This window comes from Labrus bergylta, chromosome 15, assembly GCF_963930695.1.
Source record: "Labrus bergylta chromosome 15, fLabBer1.1, whole genome shotgun sequence".
Classification (NCBI taxonomy): domain Eukaryota; kingdom Metazoa; phylum Chordata; class Actinopteri; order Labriformes; family Labridae; genus Labrus; species Labrus bergylta.
Genome location: NC_089209.1, coordinates 6,481,666 through 6,506,229, shown reverse-complemented (window position 1 = coordinate 6,506,229; position 24,564 = coordinate 6,481,666). Strand labels below are relative to the sequence as shown.

At 41.7% G+C, this 24,564-nt stretch overlaps 1 protein-coding gene across 1 annotated transcript; it reads left to right on the top strand.

Annotated features, from left to right (window-relative positions):
• Nucleotides 1-444: 444 nt before the first annotated feature.
• Nucleotides 445-24,564, top strand: LOC109988419 (kinesin-like protein KIF3C). The gene is made up of 8 exons (XM_020639911.2): nt 445-2,494; nt 15,102-15,203; nt 15,457-15,579; nt 17,910-18,028; nt 18,250-18,366; nt 20,257-20,365; nt 20,481-20,626; nt 21,320-24,564. Exons 1-8 carry the CDS (start codon nt 1,079-1,081, stop codon nt 21,405-21,407), a joined length of 2,220 nt encoding a protein of 739 aa, XP_020495567.1. The 5' UTR covers nt 445-1,078; the 3' UTR covers nt 21,408-24,564.

Sequence of the window (24,564 nt, the reverse complement as noted above, 5' to 3'; positions counted from 1 at the left end):
ACGAGTATGTACATACAAGCAATTCCATTTGCTCTGAATATAATATAAGACAATGTACAGATATATGAAAAATTAAATAAAGTAACAAATAATTCAACATATTTATAATCATCAAGTAGGTAAATTGTTGGATAGCATATGCATTTATACTGGCTTTAAATAGTACAAATGATAACAGAATATATTTCTCAAACCCCATGTGTTTTATATTATTAGGGTTATTGTTCAGGTCTGGATTGGGCAACAACAGGGTGAGTTTCTAACCATAGAAACACACACACATGTTCCAGTGTGACCAGTTGAAGTTGGTGGCACCCTTGCACAAGAATCCGCTCTACAGTGAGACAAAACTCAATTTCCCATGGTCCTTTGTTCCGCTCCGCAGTGATGTGGGGTGTGGTGGTTGAATGATTGTGTGTGCATGAGTGTGTGTGTGTGTGTGTGTGTGTGTGTGTGTGTGTGTGTGTGTCTCTGTGTGTGTGTTTCTGTGTGTGTGTTGCGTACCGGAGGGGAGCCCTGTCTCTCCGCACAGACCGAGAGACGAAAAGCCCAGCTCGGAGCATCAATGAGCGGCGGACAGGAGGATGCGGACGGCGGTCTGTAACGGAACTACCGGGCGTGTGGAAAACGAGGACGACATGATTGTGAATGCTGTATTCATCATTGATTTAATTGTAGGCATTGCTGGATTTTTCCCCCTTGCCGAATGAATCTGAACGTGAAGAGGGACCTGCAATGGAGCGTCGATCCAGCGCGTGAGATTTGCTGACCGTCTGTCTGATTGTAAGCTGATATCACAGACAATAAGAAATGGAAATTAGCCATTAGATGTATTGGCATCTCAATATTTGTGTTGGCTTTAATAGGAATCCGTGTTTTTAGACCCTGTAGCTATTTTCCTTTTTGTTATGATCAAGAAGCCATACTGAATGTATTATTAATGATTGAGGAATCCATGGTTACACAATTCACAGGCAGACAGGAGGCCAATTAAAGGCACCATTTAAGATTTCTTATTTTTTATAGTTATACTGAATGATCCTGCTGTTGTTTTCATAAAGAAAACAAAAAGCCAGTCATGTCTAAAAATAAGAGCAGTGAGTCGGTGAAGGTGGTAGTTCGATGCCGCCCACTGAACCGAAAAGAGGAGTCCAACGGGCCTGCGGGGACCATCATACAGATGGACCTCCGGCTCGGGCAGGTGATCCTCAGAAACCCTCGAGCACCATCCAGCGAGCCCCAGAAAACCTTCACATTTGATGCAGTTTATGATGCAAACTCCAAACAGCGAGATCTCTACGACGAGAGTGTTCGGCCGCTGATAGATTCGGTTCTCGATGGGTTCAACGGCACCATATTCGCGTATGGGCAAACCGGAACCGGGAAGACGTACACAATGCAGGGCGCTTGGTTGGACCCGGAGAAACGAGGCGTGATCCCTAATGCGTTCGACCACATCTTCACACACATCTCCCGCTCGCAGTCTGATAGGCAGTACCTGGTGCGGGCGTCCTACCTCGAGATCTACCTGGAGGAGGTCCGGGATCTCCTGGATCCCAACCATGGCAGCGCCAGAGCCTTGGAGCTCAGGGAGAGTCCAGATTCAGGGGTGTATGTGCGTGACCTTACATCGTGTGTCTGCAAAAGCATCAAGGAGATCGAGGAGGTGATGAACGTGGGGAACCAGGCGAGGGCGGTTGGCGCGACTGACATGAACGAGCATTCCTCTCGATCCCACGCCCTGTTCCTGATCACGGTCGAGTGCAGCCAGCCAGGTCCGGATGGGAGGAAACACATCCGGGTTGGACGACTCAATCTGGTGGATCTGGCTGGAAGTGAGCGCCAAGCAAAGACCGGCGTCCAGGGTGAGCGCCTGAAAGAAGCAGCCAAGATCAACCTTTCCTTGTCAGCATTGGGGAACGTGATCTCAGCTTTGGCCGATGGGCGAAGCGGCCATGTGCCGTATCGGGACTCCAAGCTCACCCGGCTTTTGCAGGACTCTCTAGGTGGGAATGCAAAGACTGTCATGGTCGCCACCTTAGGCCCTTCGTCGCAGCACTACGACGAGACCCTGACAACCCTCCGCTATGCCAACCGTGCCAAGAACATCCAGAACCAACCGAGGGTCAACGAGGATCCCAAAGATGCTCTGCTGCGCGAGTTCCAAATGGAGATCGCCCGGCTCCGTGCGCAGCTCAACCACAGAAAGTGGAGGAGCAAGCAGAAAAAGGACGGGCAGGAGGATGGCGAGAGCTGGGAGAGAGACGGGGACGAAGGGACGGAGGGTGAGGACGAGGGCGAGGAGGTGGAGAAGGAAGCGGAGGAGTACGTGAAGCTGGAGGAGCAGAGGCTGGAGAGGGAGACGGAGGCCATCAGAGGGGATCAGTTCCTGTTGGCCGAGGAGAAGCAGAGGCTCCTGGGAGAGAAGGAGAGGATGATGGGAGTTCTGAGGAAGGAGCAGGAGGCCACCGAGCAGCTGACCGCCAAGTACAAGGTGAGAACTCAAAGTCAGTTTCATCATTCATCATCTGTGTGCTCATTATTTCTGCACAGGAATTGATAGAGGTCACAGAAAAACACAAATAAATACTCTATACCACTGAAAGTAAACTAACAGGAAACACACAAACCTCAGCTCTATATTCTCAATGAAACAGACTCTTGTGGTTCCATATTTCTCTCCCTATTTTACACACACACACACACACACACACACAATCCAGGAGGTAAGATTAAGGACAAGTGGTCTATGGGATTATAATGTGTGATAATCCTGTGAGCGCTTATTAAGTGACATTAAAGACAGAAACATGAGGGGTTTCCCATCTAATTACATCTCAGCATGTGTGTGTATATGTGTGTCAGTGAATTAAGAGATCTAACATTACATGTGTGCCTTACCAAAACTACATGCTCAGCTGACATACCAGCAATAGATTTAAGATTTTTAGTGAAAACGAGTCTCTGCATTAAAGGGGCCTCCACTAATTGTGTGATGTTCTTCCATAAAGTTGGGTTACTTGTTGGGCTCAGACCAAGACAACTAAAGGTCAAAATCAATGCAATAAAAGTTGAAATCTTCAGACACCAGTCCTTAGTTTAAGTTTGTGTTATCAAAATCCTACATTTCCCATAATGCCATTCAATATTGCATTCGCAGCAGCCCTCCCTGATTTACCCTCTCCAAGTCTCCAAGCCCCCCTGCCCAATATAACCCCTGATGATATCATCATGACTGCACCCAATGACAACATTATGACATCATGATGTTTTATTTCTCTGAAAAACTTCTCATCAGCGAAAAACACATAAGAGTGTAAGAAGTAAAAAAAAAAGCTGTTTCGGCAGGTTGTAGCTAAACACTTCATTTGACACCAACCTCCTTGTCAGCGGTTTCAGACATTAAAAATATCTTTAAAGAAATTGTTTATTTTGTGGTTGAAGGTTTCTTATGCGGTGGTAAAGATTGAAGGTGTTTCATAACCAGCTAAAGACGCCTCATAGTAGCTTTAAGAATTATTCTGATTGGTCTGAGCTCTGATTTCATTTATAGAGATGCTGAGACTGGTGTGTGTGATTTAGTCCCTGCTCCCCTGTCCATGGTCTGGTCAGGTGTCTCGTGTGTGCGGACAGGAACTGGTGACCACTGTAGCTTTAAAACGTCAGCTCTCTCTCTCTCTCCTTCACACGAGAGTCAAAGACTGTCGGTGACAATCAAAGACTGAGCGCTGAGGGCAGAGCTGCATTAATTTGCTCTGATTCATGCATATCCAGTCAATAAGTCATCCGTGCAGAATGAGTGAGCGACTACAGTCCATAATACCGCGGCTACAGCTCGGACCATCACACCAGACATTGCTGGATCAGCTTACTGAGCTGCAGCAAAACTGCCAGAGGCTCTGACAGGAGGAAATGAGAGGAGGAAAGAGACATTTTCAGTGGGAACAATGGAACAGTGAGATGAGGATGAAAAGAAAAATCCATGCTAGTATACTCTTTTTTTTTGTTGTTGTTATCATTTTGGAGATGACCTCTCAGATTGGAGGTGTGAAGTTGCTGCATTCAGCTGTGGGTCATTGAGTGTACAGTCTGGGCAGGTGCACAGAGCCTCAGCAAACTGAAAGGTGTTATAACAGAGAGAGAGAGAGAGATTCCTTCTCTTTAAAAATATTAGAGCCGGGCTCATTTCTAAAACACAGCATCAACTGAGGCTGTTGGCAGCAGACTTTCTAATCCCCTACCCCCCTTTGGAATACAGATCCCCCATTAGGTTTACAAAGAACTTGAAATACATTTAGATATTTTAGTCTTTGGAACCCATAACCAAATTTATATTTTTCCCAAGGTGAATATATGTCCGAGTTTGTTATGTACATGTGTAGGTTTAGGGTTGTACACTAGGGTACATTAGGGTTGTGGACTTTATCACACTACCATCGTTCTTGTGATTTAAGCACTTACAGTAAAAACAGCAGAATTCTGAATTTGTGTCATTAAAGAAGAAAATAATAATTTGCATGAAGAAGAAATGTTTTCTCACTCAGCATTTGTACTTCTTACCTATTTGATGGAGGCCTGAGTATAACGGTTACATCAACTGGATTATTAGATCAACTGGTGAACATTTAGAAGTTAATAAAAAGGCTTTTCGGATATATTTAGGATTTGGGAGTGAGGTGGTGCACACACAGGTGTTGGGTGAAACATAAAGAAACTTAGGGGCGCTGGTGGAATGATGGTTGGTGCGCGCCACTGTCCTATCTCCACAATAAAGGCACAAAAAGCCAGTGTGAGTCTCTATATTTTCATTCTCGCACTTCTTCCAGGTACGAGGTCTGTGAAAGTCCCAGGAGACGGAGCTAATGTACGTCCTGATCCTGTGTCCTTCAGACTGAGTGCTTTCATCTACATTTCCGTGTGAGGCTGGCTGCTCATATTTCTTCTTACCATCACGTTGTCCTCCAAAGCACCAAGAGGCTAATAGTGTTTTCTGCTAAACCGTATAAAAATCCTTTGTGATCACACAGCACAATTCAGAGGGTGTTTGCCGCTGTGTGTTTGTGTGTGTGTGTGTGTGTGTGTGTGTGTGTGTGTGAGAGACTGTTTGATGCTGACTGGGTGGCTGCTGAGTGATGTCAGGGTAGAGAATCAGCAAAAACCCGTCCTCCTCTCCCCCCTCGAGGAGGAAGATGATCGAGGAGAAGTGTTTCTCGTATGCATCAGGCTGACGCCGTTTGTTCCCGACTTTTTGTTTTTAGTGAGCCAGGAAAATGTTCTGTTTAAAAATGCAAATATTTCAAGTTAAGTTGTGATAGTTTGTATGTTTCTTCTTTTAATAAATCCCATTAAAAGACGAAAACTAACAATGATTTGATCCTGTTCACAAGTATTACCCTTGTACCCAAAAGCCAATGTATAATATTATTTTCCATAGAGCTCCATTATTATCCAAAATCAATTAAAAGGACATACATGACCTTACAATACAGAGGATTACATAACGTTACTTTCATTACAGTGAACACAAACTGTAGTCTAGTTTGAGGCAATTCTTCACACGCCATGCTGCTGCTGTCCTAATTATTCACCAGAGCACCAAATGTGTCTTAATCCACTGCTAAAAGTAGTCCCCAATAAAATGCTGTACTTCCTCATGTTTGAGTCATGTTTGCTAAATCATTACAAGGCTCAGCTAATTCCGAAAGACTACTACTACTCTGAATAAAATAAGATTATGTAAGAAACTCTTCTAGGTATCTTCTTCAGTCGAAATAAAGATAAACTACTTCTCATAACCCCAAAATAAGACGATCATATGCCGAGGAAGTTAAGATTGACATGACCCGGCTCTTAAGGCCTGACAAAAACAAAGGGAAACGTACTGTTTAACTAAAAGGTGCAAAGGAATATTACAAAAGATACAAAAAAGAACAACAAATTACTGAGGGAGTGAGGTGTGTTTGTCAGTGAATCAGAGTGTTGGCTGTGCGTCATGTGGTACGGTGTCAAACTAAACTAAGAAAGCAAATCATGTGTGACGAGGAGCTGCATAGGTAACGCCGAGAGGATGAGAGAGAGCATGGGTTCACCTGAGGGACTGATCAGGACCGCCCAGGTGTGGTGGAACACCGTCCACCTGCGACCTGCGGGAAGACAAACACACAGACAGAAGGGGCAACACACAACAGAAGGCCCTGCTACCATTTTTTTTTAAATATACCAATTTGTTTACCAATTATTTTAAGCTCATGAAACCTTTTTTACAACAACATTTCTCATGTTTAATTCTAATTTATTTGACCAAATTTGTCAATAATACAATTAATTCACAATTATGTTAAAAAACAATAATATAGATTTTTTTTTTTTTTTTTTACATATTTATTGCATTTTGATTGCTATGATCCTAGAACAGTTACAGTTGGATCAATGAGCCATTCCTAACAGACCCTGGCCCAGCTTTCCCCTGATTGGCTGATTCCTGATTCCCAGCCAATCACGGAGTGTACCCTGAAGGTTCTATTTTTCCTCTGTGCTCCAGCAACCAATTAGAAAGAGGTTGCCAGGCAGGAACACAGACAGGAAGCTGGAGGCTGGAGAGACATGCAGGAAAAGAGCTCAGACATAGCCAATTATAGATAAAAATCAAAATTGAAAGGAAATAGAGAACCCTTCTCCTTTTCCTCCCACTCTCTCTCTCTCTCTCTCTCTCTCTCTCCTCCTCCTCTTGATACATCCACACAGACTCACTCAGCAGATGTAAGTAGGTCAGAAACCAGCCTTGTGAAGCTATGTTGGGTTCAGATGGTGTTTCTGCAGGGTGCTGATAGCCTGCCGGCCTCCGAGGTACAGCGCTCCATCTGTGGACTGCTGTGTTGAAATGTTGCAGTTGTCTGCTGTGCTCGAAGTGAAACCCGCTTCAATTTACATTGGTGGCAGAAGTATTCAGAGCCTTTACCTCAAGCATGTGACACAATTTTCATTATTTGATTTTACTGTGTGAAAGATTAGAATAAAACTTACAGTATAAAGAATGCATCCTTCCCTACTATACCCTAAGCCGGTAAGAATTCCTCAAAGTACCTCAACTTCATTCTTACAGTATGTACAGTACACTGAAAGGAAATGCACTAATTTAGTCACGTCTCACCACCGGGGGAATGTAATGTGGCACATCCGGTCGTCTCTGATGCGCAGCCTCGTTATGAAACAGTCAGGTACGAGTACAGTCACTGTTTTTCAAGCTTCATGCTGAGCAGCAGTCTCTCATGATGAGGCTGCCGTGTGTCCGTCCCCACAACGGACTATTCTTAGAGCCTCTTTTCTGGGTCACAACTGCAACATCTCCTTTCTTGTAACTGTCGCTCCCTTCTCGATATTCTCTTCTTTCTGCCTCTTGCGTATGAGTATCTGTAGGTCCTGTGAGAAGACGTATCATTTCTGTAAGCTGTATCATTCTTTTATTATGTTAAATATCTGAAAAAGTGTCGTCTGATTGGCTTTAAACATGAATCTGAGCCCGGAGAAACACCTTTTTTCTCAACTTTCTGCCGCTCGTTTGACATATGTATTGCTCTTGTCTTCCCCTTGAGATGCTCTAAAGATGTTTATTATTATTACTAAAAAATTTCCTTTCCTTAGCTTCTTTCCCTCACGTTGTTTTTTTTCCTAGTACTTTGTTTTCTTAGCAGTTTTTCTCATATCTGAGGCTGAGGATCTCTTCCCAGAGAACCAGCACAGTAAATAGGCCAGCTTCATGAATCTTTAATTAAAAGTCTGAAGAAACCGTTTAAAAAATATGGATAGGAATACTTGCCTATGTGTGTCAAGCAGCAGAATTGTGAGTGCAGTTTATGTGAACAAGTTATATTAGCTCGGACAGCTCCCAAGAATGTGAATCTAATGATATAAAGCTGAAAATGAAAAACTCTTTGAGGGGAAGCTGCCCGTACAAAGAGTCGGGGTCGGGAACTCTGAGCTATTTCTCTCCAGTTCTTTTAATATTTTCATTTTAGCATTAGGCTGATAATTAAAATCAAAGTAAGCACAATCTAAATGATTTCCTACATCCTTACTGCTGAAAACCCAACCAATCAGATCAGAGACAAAAACAATGCCCATTACCTCATGGGAAATATTGTCAGCATAACACACAAAGCGAAATGGACACGCAGGGTACACACACACACACACACACACACACACACACACACACACACACACACACACACACACACACCAGCTTTCTACATGCACGTAGGCTCTACCATACATGCACAGGGAGATGGATAGTATGACTCTGTTCCTGTTTATGTAGCTGCCTTCCTGCCTAATTAGAGGAGGAAAAGTCTGGATAGAAAGATGGAGTCGTGTGTGTGTGTGTGTGTGTGTGTGTGTGTGTGTGTGTGTGTGTGTGTGTGTGTGTGTGTGTGTGTGTGTGTGTGTGTGTGTGTGTGTGTGTGTGTGTGTGTGTGTGTGTGTGTGTGTGTCTAATGAGAGAGAGCTCATTGCTTCTCCCCATCTTTCAGCATGAGAGGCTGCAGCACTAAAATATTGATGAATCGACTCTGTGTGGGTTCATGTGTTTGTCTGTGTGTTTGTCTACATGAGTGTGTGTGTGTGTGTGTGTGTGTGTGTGTGTGTGTGTGTGTGTGTGTGTGTGTGTGTGTGTGTTTGTGAACTAAGCTTTCAGTCATGTGATCAGCGAAGAGAGCTGATGCATTTCTTTAACAATACAAACTCCTCTCCTCTTAGTAGATAAACAAACACTCAGACAAAAAGTCCTTTCATAAATAAATTAAGCAATTAATGTGAAAATGGAGATTTTGGATGGATGACAGCTGTAATACTTAGTTACTGTTTATCACTATAGTCTAACAAAACATTTGTGAAAACACTCAATAAATGTCCGTTTTTCTATACAAGCTGTTAAAAATAAATCTGGACATCATGATGTTAAAGAACACATTCAAATCAAAGCTGTTGAATCAGAGGTGTTGCCTTTTTCAGTCCATAAATTCTTGTTCCCTGTCCAAACCGTGAATCAATAAAACATGGACGCTGGCTCTGTGACGTCACCCATTGGTTTCTGACGCAGACTTTTGAAGCTCATTGATGGCGGTCGCCAAATTGCAAAGACTGTCTCAAACTAATATTCAGTCAAATAGTAACAGGAAAGAGTTGTAGCTGAGGCGGGCCTTAAGCCTCCTGACAAACAGCCACAACACAAACGCCCTTCAGTCAGGTCAGCCACGCCCCTTTCCATGAGTAACTCTTAAGACTTAATATCATCAAAACGGATGACTTATTCACCCCCTGTCTTTTATGTGTCTATAAAGAAATGACTCAGGACTTATTTCAATTGTGAAAACAGGTATTGAAGAGCGTTTGCAGCCAGCTTCAGGTGGACACTGAAGGTTTTTGCACGTCCTCATTTGCTTCATTTTTCATCACCATAAGTTGTAGCTCTGTCCAAGCCTATTTTGAGCATTGTAGGGGACATAACTCAAACGTCAGCCTCTCATATCAAAATCCCTCCTTTTCTTAATCCATCCAACAACACAGACCTCCTTTGTTTAAAGACTTTGCAGTTCGAAAAAGATGTCTGTGTTTCCTTCTTTGCTTTTTACAGACAAGGGTCTGTCTCTTAAAATTGAACACTCTGTATTTATTTGGAGGTTTTTGCTAAAACTGGGTTGTCTCGTATCTCAACTAGTGACTTTTTCAGAAAATTCACAAAAGTTAACTTGAAGATTTGAATCTTTCAGAATATATTTCCATTATAAATGAAGCCACGGTATTAGAAAAAGAACATAGACTTTAAGAAGAACATGCTAAGGCGTGTATATTGGATTGAAATGTTAGCCCATATGAATAAAATAAAAAATTTACTAAAATGTCTGTGCTGTCTGTTTCATTTTGGCAGGATAAAAGGATGTTCTTTAGGTTCATGTGGGCTTCTGCTCCTATGTTGTGATCTGGGGTTTGCATGTCACTTCCTGGATCTCCCTCGTGTGTTTGACAGAAGCAGGGGATGGCTGACAGTGAGTGGATGCAAATACGATTTTAAGCCTTTACGTTGTGGCTCTTAAGTGCTTTTTGCATCGACCAAGACTGATGTGAAACAGATTCTCAGAGATGGCCTTTGCCTTCATCTTTTACACTCTGTCTCTTATCTTTTTCACCCCTCCTCCCCTTTTCTTCTTCTTGTTCTACTTCTCTGTGTCTCTGTCTGTTCCCAGCAAGCTGTCTGTCTCTCTGATGCACACACTCGAGATGTTGTCGTCACTTTGTATTTATAACCCAGTCGCTCCCAGCAGGCCAGGGCCTCGCTGCTATTGGATGGCCGATGCGGATGAGCCGTCTCAATATGTAACACTTCCTGCTCTCTTCATTTTCCCATCAGGAAATGGATCAGTCACCGCCAGAGGAATTTCAGAACGCACTAACGGGCAGATTATTCATTCAGACACAAATATGCACAGTGGCAAACGTGTGCACTGACAAGCTCCAGGAAAATGGTGATGCATTAAAGAGCGCTTCAGCTTTTTCTTTTTAACCTTTACAGTGGCCATCCTGCTGCTCGGAAAATGTGAAATTATAAATATTTGTCAGCAAACAAGATGTCATATTTTACTTATATCCGTGCGTTATATATATAAAAAAATGTGAGCATTGACAGCCTTAATATACACAGGACCATTCTGAGAGTTACAATCTATGTGAAGCACAAATTGTGAGATGTAAAATCTGCTGAGAGAGGGAGAGAGAGACCGAGAGAGAGAGAGAGAGACCGAGAGAGAGAGAGAGAGAGGGAGTCAGGTAAAGGAGAGTTTAATATGACATGACAAACTGAAGCACTACTGTGACCTTTAGAGAACAGCAGACATTCTGACTGCATCTGGGTTTGTGTGTGTGTGTGTGTGTGTGTGTGTGTGTGTGTGTGTGTGTGTGTGTGTGTGTGTGTGTGTGTGTGTGTGTGTGTGTCTAAAACCACAGTTGCCAGGGATGCAAGAAAACCGAGTAATGAATCAAGTGACCAGTGAGTCGTATTTCATGAGATTGAAGGTCATTTGGCCTTTGCACGGAGTCATCACTCCCTCTTCTTGTCCTCCTCCTCTCATGTCTTCTTTTCATCTTTGTGCCTTTGATGTCAGCTCAGATTTTCATTTACTTGATCTGACCGTTAAAAACTAAGTGTTGTAATGGCAACGTGGCACTAAAGTGTCTTAATATGCAGACGATACCTTTCCCTACATATCTAATTAAAATGTATCTCTGCTTATTCATGGAGAAGTCACACATAACAATGTTTGTAACAAAAATTTCAAAGTAAAAAAAAAAACAGTGTCAGGTACAATTTAACAGAGAAAAGGGGCAAGTAACAGAAGAAAAATGTTAAATCCTGTAAAGTATGGGGATGCTGTGTTACGTATCATGAATCAATACGATATGCAGATGATTCCTTTCCGTACATATCTAATAAATCTTCTCTCTGCTTATTCATGTTCAAGTCGTACCATTCAGGAATCATTGACAGGATGTTTGTGCACAATTACTTCTAAGTAGGAAACCACTGGTTAGCTTACAAGTTCAGACTTTAAAAAACAAGGGAAAAAGCCCAGTCCATAGAACACAGTGCACCAGAGTTCCTCCAAAACACACAAGAAGCCAGAACTGGTGGAGGGTTCGGCTTGTGTAAGGATTAACCTGTGAAAAAGCCTATAAGCCTATAAGCTACCGAAACGTTGACAACAGAAAGTTTTAGGTAAATTTAACTGAATCAATAGCTTATATACTACAGATTGGGGAAAATAATTTTTTGGGGGAAATATGGGATCATCCTCCTGCAGTGAAGTGATAGCAAAGTGTTTTAGAAAAAAAACAAGTAATGTAGAAAAGCTCCAGGGAATACTCCAGTGTTCTTTACAACTTATGTACCAGAAACCTGCTGATATTAAGCTTTCTTCAGACAACGATGCATAGCTCTTCCTCGACCTGTTTCACAAGGAATAAAATAACACTGCAGATTTTGCTTTGCTTCATGTAGTTCAGGAGGAGTTCGCTAGTTTCCTCTTTCGACCTCGATACTAAAAAGCTGTTTTACCAGGCGACATGAACACTTCAACAAACATTACTCCATTTAATTGGAGGCTGCTGCTTTTGTGAATGGGTCTAATTGGAGAATTTGACACAGTATTATGAACACAGAGATACTCGCAGTAGATCTTCTTATTCTTTCCTGGAGTTAAAACATGAAAACACAATTTTAAGTGCGAGATCACGGCACGACTGAATTGAATTAATTGTAACAGCCTTCGTTACCGAAACCTGCATGTAAGGGATTTGTGTCTGTACGTTGTGTAATTGGATGAAGAGACATGGGATGCATTAGAGAGAAAACCCCTGACATGAATCAGCCCTTTAATGAAGCTGAAAGAATATGACAACACACACACACACACACACACACACACACACACAGAGCACAAAGACACAGCTCGAAAACAAAGAGGCTTTCTGTAAAGACCTGATGCATCCCCTCTGAAGGACTCCACTGTACTGTGCATGAGTCTGAGTGTGTATGTGCATGTATGTGTGTGTGTATTTGTGTTCCCTCATGTAATCAAATGGACAGTGTGGTATGTGTGAGTTATAAAGAATGTATAGGCTGCTCTCAGTCTTTTTGTATAAAGTCCTGAGACTGGAATGTGGATCAGACAAAATAGCCATGGCCCCTGCTTGCCCTTCTTAGGCCCCCTTTTCTCTCTATACCCTCCTCCTCTTTACATTTTCTTCTTCTCTTCCCTTTTCTCTCCATTTTCTGTTTCTTTTTCCCACCCTCTTTATATCTGTCATGTTAGATTTCTGCCCTCAGGAAGCAAAAGTAAGTGTGTGTGTGTGTGTGTGTGTGTGTGTGTGTGTGTTTGTGAGGTACTCACTTTCAACACAGATTGCATCACCGCCATCCCGAGGCTTTACATTTCACGGTAACCAAAGACGATGTAGCCAGAGGCATTCAATTATATTGTTCTTCATTAAACATATTTTTTAAAACTCTGCAGCCTATTCCAAGGTCAAACTGGAAAGCAATCAGAGAGTGCGAGCCCCAAAGGCAAAGGATCTACACAAACGTAATACATGTTGTTTTTGTCTTTGAAAACCAGTGGTAGAAAAAAAAGTATTCAAATGATTTTCCTGTGTCACTACAAATATAAAACCATACACTGTATAAAATATGGACATAGTCTCAGTGACGTCACCCATTGGTGTCTGTGTGATGGTCGCCATATTGAAAATTCTGACTCCAGCTACTTTCAAGCCCAATTCACACATACTCTGTGCGCGCCGCGGTCCGTCAGCGCCGTGCACTACGTTGTACTTAGCTTCCACTCTAGTCAATCATTGTGTTCGTTTGGGTCCGTCTCCGGCGCGAGCCACCAACGGCGCTGCGCTCTGCTCCGTTTCAAATACGCAGCGAGTCTATTTTCACCGGAGTACGCTGCAGGCACGCGTCAAGCTGGACAGAATATGACAGCCTGGACAGGAAGTGAGACAAGGAAACGCACAGAGCATCCGGTCAATTTCAAAATAAAACACAATATACGGACTCACGATCGTATTTTTCATCACTTTATCAACATTACGTCAAAACGGGAACCGAATTAACAACAATGCATCCTCAGAAAGACAAAGCAACATGTTGTTTGCATGTTTTTCTCTTTTTCCCCGCGGGATCTTGTAGTTCTCCTGTGATGTGTCATGGGTGCGCTCACGTCGCAGAAACGGATCCAGTGTGATTGGGCGCGAGCCGTCCGACGGAGCAAAAGAGTTGAATTGCGGGTCAGGCTAAATGAGATGCATGCAGAGAGGTGGAGTTGAGGCGGGCTGAACGAATATCTTTGTTGCTGAAACAAACCCATCTAACTCGTTGTCCAGCTAGCCTATGCTGAATGATGAAACTAAACAAAGCTGACAGTTTAAGGTCAGTTATGGTATTTAGATAATGTCTCAAATGACGTTTAGACATTTCAATAAAACCAGGAGGAACTTTCATCAGAGGAAAAGTCTCAACTTAACATCTGGCTGTTAAAAATATCTCACATATTGTATTGCAATCCATCCAGTTTTTGTGGAGGTGGTTATCAAACACAAGCTAACAAGCTACTTTAGTACAACACCTTATGTAACTGTGCTGGTCTTCTTTTGACTTCATGTCTGAGGTCTGAACCCCCGCAGTGTTTTCAGCCAAGCTCAGCTTGTTGTGGCACGTTGTCATCATGGGGACGATAAGCTGCCCACTTCCAGCTCCATCTGCCTCATCAGCACAAAGTGTGCACTGACTTCAGCTCCAGCACACACAAAGGTTGACTGTTAGATGTCCCGCTGAACTTAGTTTGACCCCATGAAAAGACTATTCCTTTTCTTTTGCATGAATGTGTAGAAGCATTTATGCTTTTATCTCTGTCAATGATTCAGTCCAGCTGCAGAACATTTTGTAACTGGGTATCAGTTAAATTTATAAAAACAATCTCTAAATCTCAAATCTACAACTATTAAAAACAGATGTTAGTAATTCTTGCTAAAATATCTAATAGCTGAAAAAAGGGTGGAAATCCACTTTATAAATCCTTTCAGCACACTGCAGGAAACATGTTGACCTTTTCTTGTAAAATTAAAGCTGCTTACTTAAGATATTCATTTTCTAAAAGTTAACTTTTCTACCTTCATATAGTCAAAAACATTCTGTCACAACTGCACAATAGCTTATTATATTGTGCAGTTGTGATAGAGCTGTTTTAAAGACACAACCGATTTTTTTACCAAGCAGGTTCACACATCCATGGACTTTGTCTTTTTTCTTTCTTTTTGTGTAAAAAATGAACACAAACGTAGAATACAAACTAAAACGCTTGCAAGCAGGACTTCGCACACTGTCAAGGAACTTAATAATGAAATAAATATCTACTACTTCATAATGTCTAATATATCCATTAGGTGTGATGGATGAGCTGTACATTTGTGCAGGCCTGTGCATGCTGATGGTGGAGTTCAAACGTTAACAGTATAAGTGAAAGGTTGTTCATTTTTGTTGTTCTCAGGCGATGGAGAGTAAGCTGCTGGTTGGTGGAAAGAACATCATCGATCACACAAACGAGCAGCAGAAGATGCTGGAGATGAAAAGGCAGGAGATCGCTGACCAGGTAAACCTATACAAGTGCTGGTTGTTTTGTTGTTTAATTTCCCCCTGATACTACACCTACACAATCGATACTTTTACGACTGTAATCCTGCTTTGAAATCAATTTAAAGCAATTCCACTTGAAGACAATATTTTTATAATGTGTGAATCTGCAGCAGCGAGAGACTTAAGAAACAGAGTGTCACAGCTGCTGTTTCAAACAGCAACAGAAATATTGGCTGCAGAGGATTGATATTTTTGCTGAATGTGTGCAGTCTCGTAGCGAGAGGGAGATTCAGCAGCAGGTGTTGGTCCAGGATGAAGAGACGGTGGAGCTGAGGGAGACGTTCACTTCTCTGCAACAGGAGGTGGAGGCCAAGACAAAGAAACTGAAGAAGGTAAAGACGCTCAGAACGTTTCTCTACACACAGAAGTCAGACTTCATTTCTTATATGCTGTTTGCACACACTTTTACAAACAGAGAAATAATGACATGCTGGTGTTTTTTACATGCTCAGACACAAATACACCGTCCTTTTCGTCCCTAATCAGTATATCCCTCTTTACCCCCCCCGACCCCTGACCTGGATGCTAATGACCCCCTGCCTCGGACGCACGCTCCGTCCGGACACACACACTTAAATTCCAGTACCTCAAGGTTTGTCCTGCCGTCCCCTTCCTCTCTTCTGGATCTTTGCTTCACTCTGTCACACTTTCTATCTTCGTCCTCTTCACGCTTTCCATACTAACCTGCTCAATCTGTTTCCTCTTCCTCGCCAAAAATCACCAGAATCCCAGTAACTCACTCATGAATCCCCTCAATGCAAGCCCCCCCCCCCCCCCCCCCCTCCCAAAAACTCCCCAAAAAAACAACAACCCTCTGAAATCTTTCCAACCCCTCCCCTGCTCCTCTCACTTCCCAACTCGTTGCACGGCCAGCAGGACTAACGCCAAAACCGGCCATTGTGTGAGTGTGGATGACAATGTGACTAATGATCCTGTGCTGATCTTTGCTCCCATGATGCCCTCTCACGCGGCACGTGTGACATCCGCCTGTCACTCACTGCATGGTGCCGACACTCTGAGGAAAGGAGGATTGAGTGAAGACGTTTTCATAATGATTTTAAGAGTCGCAGAAAGAAGCTTGGAGAACATAGAAGGTTTTTACAGACAGAAAACGAGCTTGTCGCCTGTGAAAAAAAATCATCCATCTTTATGCGGTTTGAAAGGAGTGGTTAACAGTAGTCAGAGGGTTTTTCATATTTCAGAATCTAAGTTGTGGGTGAAGCATTAACTGTGAAGCGATGGAGCTAAAGTGCACAGCTGCTGCAAGTGTAGCTGCAGACGTAACTCGAAGGGAAGGATTTGGACACTGGATTGTTGGAAATAAAAACAACATTAAAAGTTCCCTCTGGAGCTGTTTGAACACCAGTAGTGCAATGGAGCTGTTGATGTGAGTGGTTTCTATTTCGGTTTGGGCACTACTTCACAGATGCTGAGTTGGAGTTAATGCACGAGCAAAGGCAGTGAATATAAAGTGAGCTATCTGGTTAAATCTCCTCTAGGGCACTTTGTTGTTTTGTTCATTTTGGCGCCCCCTGTGGTCAAAGCAGGACAATTCATCTGCTTGCTGATCTTATCCTGCACATGTGTAAGTAGTGTTTTATGACAAACTGTCTTATCCCTCTTTTTTGTAATGCAGCGTGCTAAAAAAAAACTAAATAGAAATGATCTATCTTCTGAACAATAATCTGGCTTGCTTTGTAAGCCATAGGGGAAGATCAGTTTTAATTTCAGTCTGCTTAGTTAACATGTAAAAACTCCTTACAGGATCTTTAACATGGTAACAAACTTTAGCCACTTAAATGTTTTATGAGGGAGAACAAATATTCACTTAGATTAAGTTTTCAGTGAAAAATATATTAAATCATAATGTGTAATACACGTGTCGACTTTTTTACATTTGTGATTTTCACAAATACAATCCCACAATAAATCATAAATAAAAGCTTAAGCTGTATTTTTATGTAACATGACTGTGATGAAGCCTCTCCCTCAAGTGTAAATCCAGCTTTTGTTCAATAAAGCTTTTATTCAAAACTCTACACGGTCTCTAACAGGAAGTGTTTGGGGAAATCTCTCACCCTTAGTGATAGTCATAAATGACTGAAGAAGAAAAGTTTCTCATAGTCTGAATGCAAGCAACACAGCTTTTGATTTGTTAAAGAATAGTGTAGCAACTTGTTCTTGTGCGTTTCATGGGTAGAGTTGATTTTGTATCGAAGTGAACGAGACATTGACTTGAAATACACACAAAGTTTAACAACCCAGCTCAAGTCCAGGTTTCATGAAACAAAAAACTTGAACTGCAGATTCATGGTGAAGGCTAAAGTCACTTCTTTAAAGCTCACTCAGTCTGCCCTGGGAAGAAATTATAATAGTGTGAAATCTCGAGAGCACAGGGGGAAGAGAGGAGGAAAGAGCTGTCGAGAGGGGAAAGCTGCTGTGCTCTGATTGGTTACCCTTTCCCTCAGACACCAGTGCCTTCATTGCTGTTGCTACTGGCAACCAAGCTGCAGCGAGTTGGAGACCAGTTCATCAGCGACTGCACTGCACTGGGCGACATCTCCCCTCCTCACCCTCTTTCTGTTTGTTTCTCTCTCTCTCTCTCTCTCTCTCTCTCTCTCTCTCTCTCTCTCTCTCTCTCTCTCTCTTTTTCTGCTCGTAGCTTTACGCCAAGCTGCAGTGCATCAAAGCGGAGATCCAGGACGTGAACGACGAGCACGTGAGGAGCCGACAGGAGCTGGAACAAACTCAGAACGAGCTCACGAGAGAGCTCAAGTTCAAGTGAGTCGAATAAACGTGAGGAAGAGTCGGCGAATGTGATTGGACAGATCAGCAAACGCAGTGTGCTCTCTCATCAGAAACATACATGCTTTGTAGGAATTTCATAACTCCACAAACGCTGAGAGATGCTGAGGGGGCGACAAAGATCAAATGATGGGAAGAACTTTTCTTGTGTGACCTCAAATCAAACCTTAGCATGGCTGTGTGTTGTGTTCATGCAGGTATCTGATCATCGAGAACTTCATCCCCCCCGAGGAGAAGAATAAGATCATGAACAGGCTCACATTTGATACCGAGGAGGATCAGTGGAAGTTTCAGCCTCTCGTTCCTGCTGAAAGGTCGGTGTTTGGAAATTCCCATCAGGTCACCGTAATGGATTTTAAAATGTGTTTAATTGGACCCAACGATCGCGACCATTTGACCTCCATGACCTCTAATCCATTTACTGCTTTTTCAGTCATGTGTTTGTCATGAGTTAGGTTTCATCAAACGTAGAATGTATCAAAATGTATTGTATTACAACTCAGAAAGTGTCCGATTTCAAACCTCGTTACAGAATAAAACTTATCAGTAACATCTGTGAGGTTTTGGGAAGAGTACCGTATTTTCCGCACTATAAGGCGCACCGGATTATAAGGCGCACCTTCAATGAATGGCCTATTTTAGAACTGTTTTCATATATAGGGCGCACCGGATTATAAGGCGCATAGAATAGAACGTGTTTACAACTGAACAAGGCTGGGAGATATTGTGAATATATAAATATAAATACGTATAAAACGTATAGTGCATTCACAATAACTCAACGTTGTTCAAACGTTAATGTGCATATTCACAATATCTCCCAGCCTTGTTCAGTTGTAAACACGTAAAAGAAACACAGTCTGATACCGCTAAGTCAAACGTTAGTGCATAACTCAACATTGTTCAGTTACGTATAACACGTAAAGCTCACTTTTTCAGTTCATTCCCCGTCCACGAATCCCTCGAATTCTTCTTCTTCAGTGTCCGAATTGAACAGTTGGGCGAGTACGGCATCCAACATGCCCGGCTCCCTCTCGTCATTATCCGAGTCAGTGTCGCTGAGCGCCGTGTACAACCAGTATGGATCAACCAATTAACCAATCGATCCATATATAAGGCGCTCCGGATTATAAGGCGCACTGTCGTTTTTTGAGAAAATTAAAGGCTTTTAAGTGCGCCTTATAGTGCGGAAAATACGGTAGCTATGGGCTCAAAACAGCTTCACAACAACAACAACAACAACAAAAAGTCAGATCTCAGAAATATGGGAAATCAATTACATGCCAATGTTTCTCTTAATTTGTCATTCTTTTTTTGCAGGGTTTTGTTTTACACCATATCTATTAAATGATTAGTGCAGGGACGAAAAAACTCAATTTAGGAGTGCTTGTGGCTCAGTGGTTAGTGCGCACGCCCCATGTATATGGTTAATACTTCGCAGCCCGGGTTCAAATCTGACCTGTGGCTTCTTTCCTGCATGTCATTCTCCACTCTCTCTCTCTCTCCCACATTTCCTACTCTATCCACTGTCCTATCTCTCCAATAGAGGAACAAAAAGCCCAAAAATAAATCTGTAAAATTGATTGTCAGTGTGACTGAAACTGGACTTTTAAAATTCAAACAACACGATATGATTTGAAACAGTACAATACAATCCAATAGGATACAAGACAATACGATACAGTCTGACTTCCTCCTTTTGTGCACTTTCAAACCTGAAAAAATGAACTCTTAAAATTGACAGGCAAACAACTTACTATGCTATTGCAATGTTGACCTTAGCTGTTTACGCTGCACACAGTTCTTAAGTGTTGGTCATGAAGACACCAGGCTGCAGCACCATAACAACAGAACATGATGAAGAAAAAAAAACACATACATCCAAGTCTTAAAACTAAAGCAAGAGTCACTACTGATTAAAACAAAGGTGAAGCTCATGTTGGATTTCAGAGTAGGAGATATTGATTTGTTGATTGACGATAAGTTAAAGTAAAAGCAGTTAAAGCAGTTTGTTTGGACACCTTAGTGTTCTGCAGGGACTGATCGGGTTAAAGCGCTGTAGAATAACCATGTAGCATCACTCACCACCGGAGTGAAGAGCTAGATCCTGTTTCTTTCAGCGCGAGCTTCCTGCAGATGCCTTTTCGGCCTTTTATGAGATTGATTTATAATTGATCGCCCACTTCTTCCATCTCCCTCCTTAGTAAATCCTCTCAGATGAAGAAAAGGCCGGCATCTGCAGTCGGATACAAACGACCCATCAGCCAGTACGCCAGGGTTGCAATAGCGATGGGGGCTAACTCCAGATACAGGGTAAGTGTGTGTGTGTGTTTTTTGTAAGGTTACTGTTAAAAAAGAAAGTTAAACTTAAAACGTAAACATTGTTATTTACTAAAAACTTACATCGAGCATGTGTTCGTGTGTGCAGGCTGAGAACATCATGTTTCTGGAGCTCGACATGACACCTCCAAACACCACCTCTCTGGATCGCTCAGGGGAGGCGGAGTCAAACCAAAGTCACTCCGTGGACAGCTCGCCCACCAAGGACAGAGGAGTCCGCAAGTCTCGCTCCTGGTGAGTCTGAACCGGACGAACCAGAACACCGACTTACGATGAGCCAGCAGGCTGATATTCTCTTCTTGTCCTGTACTTATCACTCGTAGACTACAGCAGGGTTTGCTCATTGATATGCACGATGATGCTTGACACTTAATTTTTTATTTGTTTCAACATCAGTTTGATGTTTTAGGATCTCTCTCTCTCTCAAGATTTATTTTCTTGCTTTTATCAAACTTAACTTAATCCTACTTTAGTACAACAATTTGACGCAGCCTATGCTTTTAAACAGTCCTGCATGTGCAAACTTTTATTTTAACTTCTAAAATGTAATTTTCTAACATTAAATATAAGCATTAACATCTGTTTAAACCTGTTTTTTAAAGTAAATAACTTGATACCATTGGGCTACTGTTGTCCTCAGTGTTGCTATAGAAACAAGACATTTAGTAGATTTGTTTATAGAGAAACCTGCTGTCTCTGGACTGTATCTGACTGTCTCAGGCTTAGAGTCAATGCTTCTCTGAATGAGATTATTCAGGATCAGCCCCTCCCTCTCTAGGCGGTCCTAATCTGATGGTTTATCTTTCATTTGCTCGGCAGGGTGTCATCTTAATGGTACCGGATAATCATTTTAACCTGTCAGTAAATACAAAGGCAACATGCTCATTTTGATTTTTAAATATTTCCTCTTCTTCTTTTTTTTTACAGGTGTCAGACTCCTACATCCATGGCCTCCTCTTCTTCTAATGTTTCCTTGTCGGCATGTCAAACTGCTGCAGCCATGGCAGCTCAGTAGAGCTTTAGTGGAGACTTTTTTTTATTGATATTTATTTAATTCCTTCCCATCCTCTCCTTTTTATTTTTCCTTCTGGAGGACTTCTCAATGAGGCCTACAGCTGAGAGCACTTCACCATCGTCTCTCCTGCTGAATCCTGACAGATTATAAGAAATGAATGAGGATATATTCTTCTGACAGGACACTAACATTAAGGACCTCAGAAACTCTGGAAAACAGCATTTCATCCTGTTGTACGGATGTCAAGACCCACCAGGACCCCTTCTTCCCTGCATGAGCCTTGGATCATCCTCTTTAACAAATGGCTTCGACCAGACTGTCCTGTGTGTGTGTGTGTGTGTGTGTGTGTGTGTGTGTGAGAGTGTGTGTGTGTGTGTGTGTGTGTGTGTGTGTGTGTGTGTGTGTGTGTGTGTGAGAGTGTGTGTGTGTGTGTGTGTGTGTGTGTGTGTGTGTTTGTTGTGTACATACAGGGCTGTATGATTGCCTGTTTGTGTTTCTAAATGTGACCAATACAGCTTGAATCGCCTGTAAGATAACCAGTGTAGATATTTTATGTATTAGAGGGTTAGACTCTGGGCAGGTTTTGTCTGTTTTCTGTGTAAAAATGAAAACAAATTAATTCACAAAGATGAGAGTTTACGTCTGTGTCAGCTGAAATTGTCAACGTTGGTCAGATGAGGTGCTCTGAAACCTGAATGATGACCTTTATCACGCCTGTCGATTCACAATAGTCAACATTTTTTCATGCTACCGTCTCAAAAAAACACATTGTATGTAAAAAAATAAGTGTCCGTCTGCAACCTATTTGTTTGGAGACTGTTTTATTGAATCCTTGAATTTGCAATTTTGCTCTCACCATGTTGTGTTTTGGAGCAAGAATTGACCACATTAAGACGAGAGGGTCAACCTAGGGAGGAGCTAAGTTGTCAGCTAACATTAGCACTAGCGTGATTAGCAGTTGTATCTTTTATGGTTGATATGGTATTTGCTGGGTTGCTAAATCATTTAAAAAAAGCATTCAAGTTTTCTTGCTGAAAAGAACCAACAGTCCCCTACATTTGCTCCTGTAAGGAGTTTTCAGCAGGTTATGAAACAGACTGAAATCTTTCTGAACTACAAAAACAACCCAGACCTTTAGCGTAACGATTGTTTCTTTCTATACAGTAATATTTAATTCTTTAACCCGCTGCCGCAGGATAGGTGTCAAAGGAGATGATTAACAACACGCTGCAGAAACATGTTTTTTCCTTCATTGCACAGCAAATATTCCCAATTATTTATAAATGTGATGGTTTAAAAAAAGCTAGAGATGAGAAAGAAAGAAAAAAAAGAGATGAGTGACCATTTTGTCCACAGGGGGCGCCAAAAACAACCCAAACTAAATCCCCTCTCTGGAGCTTTAAAGTTGCAATTGAGACATCAGAATTCCCACATTCCCATGTTGTTAGAGTGTACAGTTCTGTCTGTATCCAATAAACTAAAGGTAAACCAACTTGATTTCAGTGCACGTGGTCAGAGTTGACCTCATTGGTTGGAGTTGACCTCATTGGCCTGTTGTTTGGACAGCAGTCTGCTCTCAGGTGTGTTCATGTTAGCGTCACTGGGTTCTTTACCTGCAGGAGGTTAAGAGGAGCAGACGGGGGTCAGGCTGTCTAATGATCTTTGTATTATTGATGATAGAGATCCAGTTACAGATACATCCCCCTGCAGGCTGTAAGAGAGCAGTAGACAACATGCTTTAGCAATGTGCTGAATTTACATCAAGTTTTCCCCCTTCATGTACAAAATGATAACTACCCGAACATTAAACCATATAGTTGATCATATTAAAGTGGCTGAAATTCATGTCTGGAGATGTTCTGTTTCCACAAACGTTAATTAAGAGATCAGTCCTGGGGCATTCAAACTGAAGTGTTACAGTGTTTAGACCAAATTCAAATAAAAAAAATATTTCACATAAACACAAATACACTCAGATTCATCTTTCATTCTCATCCTTTAAATTTGACTCTTTTCCAACAAGCCCTTCTCTTTTTGCTATGTCTCTGTATATTTATGATGTTGAATCAAAGAGATTCAAGGGCCCGCAGACAATAAAAATACTCCTCCACTTCTGATTCTCCGTTACATCAGGAACATCTCACCACTGATAGGTCTCTGCAAAAAAAAAAACAGTTCCATGCAAAGATTTGTTTAAAAATGAAAAATGTATACTAGTACTGTCTAATATTTCCATGCGTTCATGTCTTCTTGTGTCTCTTTTGCACCTTGTGAAACGTTTGCTTTGATCACAACATACCTTTGTGTTACCTTTCTCCTTCTAGAGATGCATAATGATTGTTTATATTGAGGGCAAGTAGCTTCTACTGATGAGAATATGATCTGTGAAATTTGTAAAATTGAATAATGTCACACAAGTTCCCAATGCACAAATTGATAGTTAAACATTTCTGTCCAACTAACAACCTAAATACAAGAATTACCATTTCACAAGGATTATAAAAAAAAGAGAAAACATCAGCAAATCCTCACATTTTGACGAGCTTCAGCAAGAAGAACGGCCGAACCAGTTCTTGTTACGAATTACAGTGAACTTCAAATCCGTGTTAACCTACTTCCTTTACTGTGTCAGACATTTGCAGAAGCGCACGGAGGATTTTTGTGTTTAATCAACAGTAAACGGGTACATAATTGACCCAATTTGTCATGGAGAAACAAATGTAGCTTTGAATACTTTGAGGCTCCATGAAAATGTTGATTTTTCATGTTGATGAGGGTAAAAATGAGGGTTCAAATACACGCAATCATACCTTTAATGAAGCAACAGAAAAACAAGTGTATTACTGAGTAGGTTGTACATTTATTTTGAAGGTTTTTAAAGCGAGAGTTTGTCTTTCGGGATTCATTGTTTCCAATATTCATCAGATAAAGATTGAAACGACTGAATCAGATATTTAAGAAATTGACAGCAGTGTCCTCAAATATTTATTATAGTATGCTGATTATTTCGCTGTATTAAATGCAGTGTCAGTATTCTCTACTGCCTGAAGATATCGTGAATTTTGGTCTAAAAATAGAGCAGACAGTTGTGCAAAGATGGACGTGATTGGTTTAAATGTTATTTGAAACCAAAGTAAAATAAATGTGTTGCATCTCA

Excerpts from the sequence above, each read along its gene's own strand:
- LOC109988419 (XM_020639911.2), top strand. The coding sequence starts at position 1,079 with ATGTCTAAAAATAAGAGCAGTGAGTCGGTGAAGGTGGTAGTTCGATGC. Across the intron at positions 15,204-15,456 it reads GGCAGGAGATCGCTGACCAG|TCTCGTAGCGAGAGGGAGAT; the intron begins GTAAACCTATAC and ends GAATGTGTGCAG. Across the intron at positions 18,029-18,249 it reads ACGAGAGAGCTCAAGTTCAA|GTATCTGATCATCGAGAACT; the intron begins GTGAGTCGAATA and ends GTGTTCATGCAG.